Source organism: Etheostoma spectabile, chromosome 3 (assembly GCF_008692095.1).
Source record: "Etheostoma spectabile isolate EspeVRDwgs_2016 chromosome 3, UIUC_Espe_1.0, whole genome shotgun sequence".
In the NCBI taxonomy this organism is placed as follows: Eukaryota; Metazoa; Chordata; class Actinopteri; order Perciformes; family Percidae; genus Etheostoma; species Etheostoma spectabile.
Genome location: NC_045735.1, coordinates 25,577,074 through 25,585,091, shown reverse-complemented (window position 1 = coordinate 25,585,091; position 8,018 = coordinate 25,577,074). Strand labels below are relative to the sequence as shown.

Here is an 8,018-nt window from a genome sequence, read left to right as displayed (position 1 = left end):
CCAGAGCACGTTGTTCTCCCATCCCGGAGTCCTTTGTGGACTAGCCAGACCTTCCTCTGGCAATGCGAGGCTAAGCGGCAGTAAATTCAACGTGACCGGACTTCTTTCACAGTCCAATATATATTGCGGATAAAGCCATATTACACACATACATGTTTGCTTCAGTGCTGCCATGGCCAACTGAGACGGTTTTAATCCCAAGAAATCTTAAACCATTGAGATCTGACAGGAAACTTGCAAACGCCAAGACCTTCATTACCTGGATATGTGTATTTGTGGTAGCTGCAGTTTGTGTTTGTTTTAGTGTGCACATGCATGTTCTGTGGCCGTCTTTTGATATTTCTGGTTTTGCTAAATCTCATGCTTTTTTTATTGTATGTCTGTCCAACCGTCCGTCAAGCATTTCACAAGTCAAACTCATTACAGCCCTCTAATCATTCCAAGGATCCAATAGTTTGTATTGATCAGGGAAAATCAATGTCAAGCGGAGAAAATGGACTTACTTGCTTACCGATCTAGCTTCTGACTATAATTTGTCCACGGTGAGAGGCACACTACTATTCCGAAAATTATCAGCATTAATGTACACCTTGACACTGCAATTAATGTCCAGTGATGAATAAACTTAGGTGAGGAGCAAGAGTTTTGACAAAGAATTTTCATGCTCATTCTCTGTCTCCCACACATACGCACACAATGCTGGCTGTGCAGAGAAGAAGCAAATCAAAGTGTCACAGGAGCACGTTGGCTGGCAGTCAAATCATTCAGCTTTGTAATTTAGTGAAGCCATGCAGACAGGTGCAAATGTGTGTGCATGCACTGTATATGTGTGCATACGTGTGTATGTGGGTGTTTGTGTAAGGTGTCAGTGTGTTCATGTCTTACAGGCACCATGGGTGGCTAAGGGATTACTTATTAATCATTCGATTCACTGCCTCTGGATTCACCACACAGGCTCGAAAACGGTTCCGTTCTTGCCTTTTGCACACACGTAGCTGGTTAATGCTCTGCATTTACCCCAATAACTGATGCCAAATTATCATCGCACACACCTACTTTGTTCACACATTGACTGAAGTGCTTTAAGTAGAAGCTAGGGGTGGGGTAGATTTAAGCATATGGCCTCTGTAAAACTCACATTCACTGTAATGTTTCCATCTAATGAAATGTTTCTGTCTCCAAAGGTAAAGTCTTTAAACCAGCCCAGAAAAACAAGATGAGATGTGTGTCAAATTATAGCATTCGTGTATAAGGACCCTAACATGCACCCTGCGCAGTGCATAGTCCTACGCAATTGTCTTTACTAGTTTAAGACCAACAGTTGTCAATTTCCATTCCAGCACCTGCGTCCTTTAAATAGCAAATGCACCTGCACCCATCTGTGTGCCCATGGGCGTGCTAGTCTTACAGGTAGGTGGGTTTAGGTGTGTTCTTGGTTCTTGTATTGCTATCTTGAGACAGTGGAAAGTGATAGCGCCATTGACAAACAAAAAGCTGGTCAAAAGTTAAAAAAACAGCATTTCATTGTTATTTTAACAATGCATTAATACAATGTGCGCACACACAATGCTTGTTTCACACTGCTTGTGAAATAGTATTATTGTGTGTATCTACTGTATATATTTTATATTACATGTTATTATGGTTACTGGCGCTTCCCGCACGAGCAGATCAGTTTCTTCTCCTGAAAATTTCTCCTTCCGGCTTAGCAAGTCCACCATCATAATAGCAATGTGCCAAGGTACAAACGCACCTGGCTATTCAAAGGAATGGGAGATGACACTGATTGGTTTATTGCATGTTAAGCCCAAAACGCATTTACGATTAAGATACTATGTACAACCCTTTTCAACAATGCGCTTGGCGCACGGACATTTTTTTACACCATTAAACTAGCAAAAGTGAATTCGTACACGCCCTAAATGCAACTGCGCCAGGCGCTTCACGCCGTGCACTTAGATCGTTAAAATGGGGCCCCTTATGTTCAAATACCAGATTTTATGTTTAAGCCTTCTGATATTGTTTCCTGTCACTATTTCTGTCCCTGCATTTCCCACTGTCTGTCACTCTGGTTATCTGTCAGTGTCTCTTCCCATTGCTGTATCTCTCTGTCTCCATATGTGAAAGTCTGTTATATGATTATCGGTTGCTCCCAAAAGCTATTAAACTCTCATGGCCAGGGTCCATAGGATTTTTCTGTATGTGCATCATGTTGGGCATATTAAACATGGACAAATGCATTTGGCCTTGCGCGTGTTTCATTAACACATGTAGGTTCAGGTTCCCTTGAGACAGTAGAAGCGCTGGCTCAGGCCGCTATCTGTTTAGGGTTTAAAACAGTCAGCATGTACATCCATTAACATCTGGCTGAAGAGGGCCTTTTTTAAATGACTTTAGACTCCTTGCGAAAGCCTATGCTTTGCTTTCCTGAATAGCACTTACTGACTACTCACTGTCTCTGTTCCCTTCTCAATCCTTAATATCTCTGTTTTTTTCTCAGTGTGCCAGATCATGTCGAAAGGGGTGGTAGCAGTCCTCGGTCCTTCTGCCAGTCCGGCCTCCAACTCCATCATCAGCAATATCTGTGGAGAGAAGGAGGTGAGTTTATGCACCCAATTGGCCTGCAGCCACGGGTTATGTAGGCAGCGTGCTCACAATGCGATCAGAAAAACACTGCTTGGAACAATGATGCTCATTAGCAGCTATGTGGTTTTTGTAAAAGATTGAGGGGGAATGAAATCCAACTTGTTAGTGAAAATGATGAAACACCTCAACAGTGTCATAACTCTCCATTGCAGTCCCCACTCCATTCTAAGCACCGCTGGACATTTTATGTCCTCCATTCTCCCTCATTAGCTTGGAGCAGTTTGGGCCGTAGATGCTTGCGAGCCACTGTTTTGAGATTTGTATGGAAACTAAATACGGATGAACAAAAGTAAAAGTCAAGACACATATTTTCTTTTTTGAACATTGAAGAAAAACATGTTTTCCATTAATCACACATGGCAAATGAGTGGATTTTGCCTCAGAGCCAGAGTGCATGCAAACAGATCCCAGTTGGATGTTAATTGGCTTCTCTGAACTCTTGAACTTGTGTTTTTTTGATGACTGAAGTCAACAGACAATTATACAAAACCATAAACTAGATCAAAATAAATTGTAAAGCAGAAAAGAATTATCTGTGATGTTTTTACTGCCATGCATTGGCGCGTTTACTAAATTTGATAGATTTGTTTTGCATTTTGTAGAAGACTATTCAGATTATGAAAGTAAATACACCAATATTGATAGCATCTATTTTATCTATTGTGTAGAATACTAACTGCTGCAGATTTATAAAAAAACGCACGTCAGCTTTCTTTCAGTTCATTAATCATTCAGTTTTCAATTGTTTGTTACGGAATGCTCCAAGCTGTAATTGGATTTGGTCCAGAGAGAGACTGCCTTTTTATCTGCGTGAACTTGATCAGCATGACTATTAGGAGACATCCCATTACCATCCTCCTAGTGTCTATAATGTTCTCCGGTACAGTACAGCCCATCTTTCTAATGAGACATCAGTCCATTGTAGTGGTAGGAAGACCAGGACTCCCTGCTGTTCGAAAATCTCTGGTGGTATTGAGTTGCAGGGCTGACTGCTTTGAAACACTGACTGTGAAAATACCACCGTATCAATATTAAAGACTATAAGGTGTTAAATGATACATACAGTATAGTCATAAAATACCCCAAGGCAGGGGTTTTCCTGGTGGGGGGGTAGACGGCACGGCAGTAAGCATGAAAGGTCTGCGTGCAGTAAACTCAAAGAGTCTGTGTTACCTTATTTGACAGAAATCTTAGCATTTTCCTTTTATTCCTGACGATTTAATAAACAAATGTATATTATGCTTGAGCAAATGAAACCCCAATTAACAAAACCGGTTTAAAAAAATATTAGTATTTAAAAAAAGAAACACCGGGAGTCTGGTACAGACTGGAGATAAAACTGAGATTGGCTCTCATATTGAAGTTCGTGTTCTGCTTGATAAACGGTTGTTTGGTGAATTGCTTTTAATCACAATTAGATAGGATTTAAATTGCTATATTTTTTCTCTCAATACTTATCATTTTGGTGCTGGTGATTTTCCTTTGGGGCCTGGCTAAAACCTCTCTGGTGCCAAAACTTCCTCTATGCAGGAAAACCCTGCAAGGAGTTAATAACAGCCCTAAAGATTCACGGTTTCCCCACATTGGCTCAAATGTCATCTTTACTTATCTATTCTTATTGCACATGTGAATAGTAGGGAAATAATGTGGATGACATTTAGATTAGTTACAGATAGGAGGATTATAGGATCTTCTGTCATCATGTTGAATTAGTATTTGTACTTTCCCATGTATAACACTTCTTTTAGCTGTAATTTCTATCGAGCTGTGGCCAGTACTGTGACCGATGCTGTAGTCTGAATTGTATTTAATGTTGAACTTGTAATAAATCAGAACTGCTCCCATGGCTGGGGGATAAATATATGCAGTCTGTTTTCACACATAACTTGACAGCTTCATAGAAATATTTGCACTGGGCGTTTGATATGCCAGTTGGGTGTCTATCTTCATCTGCTCGGAAAATTCCCTATTACGTCATTCTTGGCAAGCATCTTCTCACAAGTGCTCTAGATGGACTTGTTGTTGACTTGAGATGTGGACTACTATTATTTCAGGGGCATAGCACACTTTTGTGCTGAGAGGTGCATTCTATTGTCAATAGCTATTCAACTCTTTCCCTGTAGTTGTTCTATTCTAATCCATGTTTTGTGGAAAACCAATACTGATTTCTCTTCCGTATTAAAGTCTAATTTTAACACAGTGGTACGCCCTTTACCTTTATAATTCCATTTTATCAGAGCCACTTAGTTTTTAGCTTGATCTTAAACTTTCAAAAGTACCCATAACTAGCCTAAGTGCAGAAAAGTGCCCTCTTTGACTGATATACCATTATATATTATTACACGGCTTTTTTGAATACTCGATTCTGATTAGTCAGTCACGACATTCTAATGTGTGTTTTTTCAGGAAAAACACAAATCGCCAAAATTGCCAAAATCTTTTTGAAATCATTCTTTTTTTATCATAGTATTGATTTCCTAAGTAAGTAGCCGTGTAATAAGCAGGATAATCCAGAGTGAGAGGGTCATTATTGTGAATTAAGCCCTTTCAGGGTGATTCAAGAACTGCATCCCCCTGTTGTGGTTTAATTTGCAATAATGACCCACTCGCTCTACATGATCCCTTACATATATTACTCATTCGTACTATGTAAGTAGCATTTCCTGTTGTAGTTGGTTAGTATAGAAATACTACCTTCAAATAGTACCTTTAATTTGTACTTAAGTGCAGTACTTGAGTAAATTTTGCTGTACATTCCACCACTGCCTTTTACAAATACAGGGCCCTATTTTGACGATCTAAGCGCACGGCATGAATTTAGGGGCTATTTTGACAGTGGAAAAAAGGGGCTGTGTGTCAGGCACATGGTTCAAAAGGGTGTACTTAGTGTCTTGGTTAATTATTGGTGCGTTTTGGGCGTAACATGCAATAAACCAATCAGAGTGTCATCTCCAATTCCCTTTAACAGCCAAGTGAATTTGTACCTTGGCGCATTGCTATTATGATGGTGGATGTGCACCGTAATATTTTTGTATGTAATCTTTTGCATGTTTGTGTGCAGCTGCGCTTCCTTGTGTGTATGTAACAAGCATAGTGTCCATGTGCTGTGCATAAGCATAGGCACATTTTACTAATTTGCTGTTAAAATAACAATAAAATGCTGCGCATTTGACTTCAGGTTTTTGTTGGTCAATGGCGCAATCACTTCTCGCTGCCACAAGATAGCAACACGCCAAGAATGCACTTGGACACACCTCACTGTAAGACCAGCACGCACATGGGCTTAAAGATGGGCGCAGGTGCATTTGCTATTTTAACGACGTGGGCGCTCAACAGGATATTGACAACTGTCGATCTTAAAATAGCAAAGATACTTGCGTCGGGCTTTGTGCTGTGCTGCGCCAGGTGCATGATAGGGCCCACATTGTTTTTGCTTACAGTAAAGAACAACTATAGCCAAAACTGTGCATCCTCAGCTTTGACACATCATTGTTCTATCTACAGTGGGAAGTGTAAGTGTATTTCAGAAGAGCAGGATAGACCTGCAACTGCTTGACAGTACTGAGCATATAATTCAGACCCTATGTAGGTCATCTTTGTAGGGTCTGTGAAAAGTGTCTGGGATTGTAAAATGGTTTGAAGGGTTTCTTCTCTGACATGATTTTGTTGGAAATGCATAGTTTGATGTGCTGTGACATGTTTCTCACCTTACAGTAACACCAAGAAAACTTGATTTTAGAGTTTACAGGTAGCCACAGAGGATCACTTTGCTTCTTCTTTCACCACTAGTAAAAGAAGAGGAGAACACACTGAATGTTTGAGCCTTTCGAAGTGAAAAGAACATGCAGTGATGTATGCAATGCTGTTTAAATTCTGTCAACCAAATCCACTCCAACACACGTTACAGTAATGCTTCTAATGTTAGTTAGCTAGGTCTTCAGCTTTTATATAAATATAGAGTTGGTGTTGTTGCCCCCAACATTTATAATCACATGTCATTAGATGTAATTGTGTGTCCACCCACAGTCATAAAGAATATTCATTCAGTTTACAGGATGAGATGAGGGATTCTGATATGAAAATGCACTTTTGGACACATAATTGTTAAGACAATAGACAATAGATTACACCCAAGGGAAAACCTGTTTCCTCATGAATACCGTACGGTCATCCTCTTTTCTCATTCTGTGTTGTATAAGATGCATTAATAACTATTTTTAGGTTGCCAGGCAATTCATGGAATAATCAAGCCCAATGGTCCTCGGCTGTAGTGATCAGGACCCTGCTGGTTATCATTCTAGTCATCAAAATCAAAGACTATTGAATACCTAGAATGCTTGGAAAAACCAGCAGCCATAGCAGTTTAGTTTCCTGAGAAACAGAACTAAGAACCCATGATGTCAGATGCTATTTAGAGAGAGAGTATGCTGATTTTTACCAACCAAACACCACACCAGCTGATTTCACTGATTAGGTCCCCCATCTCAGACTTGAGGTGTGCAAATCAGTGAACTCAGCTTGTGTGTGTGTGTGTGTGTGTGTGTGTGTGTGTGTGTGTGTGTGTGTGTGTGTGTGTGTGTGTGTGTGTGTGTGTGTGTGTGTGTGCGTGTGTGCGTGTGTGTGTGTGTGTAGCAGGGAAGGTCACATTGCTCTTGTCCTGATCACTCTGAAGGGGATGACTGGGTAATGACTCTTTTCAGAATGGCCTTATAATATGGGTAGGGTGTTGTAACTAACAATGCAGCACTATCACTAACACATTTTTCATTTATTAAGAGACAAGATATCCTACAGAATGTAAACAATTAAGATGAAACATTAAAAAAAAGCATTTAGTAATCACATATTCTATTTATGATGTGTTTTGAGTCAAAAAAAATTTGACCTTTGGCAAAATATGAGGAGTTATTTGCCCTGGAGTTCTTCATTTAAGGATTATAAAATAAGTAATGTCCTGCGTTCAAAATCTTACTTAAGTAAAAGTACAAAATAGTTGCATCAAAAATCAAAGTACCAAAGGTAAAACTACTCATCATGCAGAATGGCCCATTCAATTTGATTATAATTAGTGATGCATAGTGATGTGTTCATCACTTTGACTTTGCTGCAGGTAAGGGTAACCTATTATAATACTTTATATCATAATTTATTACAGTGATTGATTATATTTTGCATTAATAATTTAATTCCGCAAAGTTAGTAGTGGAGTAAAAGTATAAAGTGTCTTAAAGCACCCATACTATGCTTTTCAGGTTCATAATTGTTTTTTGAGGTTGTACCAGAACAGGTTTACATGGTTTTTCAATTTTCAAAAAACACCATATTTTTGTTTTACCGCACATGGCTGGAGATCCTCTTTTCACCCTGTGTGT

The 8,018-nt window shown here is 39.5% G+C and overlaps 1 protein-coding gene across 1 annotated transcript in view; it reads left to right on the top strand.

The window, feature by feature from the left end:
* Positions 1-8,018, top strand: part of grik4 (glutamate receptor, ionotropic, kainate 4) — a gene marked incomplete in the record, with an annotated part of 296,905 nt that overhangs the window by 188,748 nt on the left and 100,139 nt on the right. Inside the window, 1 exon segment of the mRNA XM_032508827.1 lies at positions 2,501-2,598. Coding sequence (XP_032364718.1) covers positions 2,501-2,598 — 98 coding nt within the window.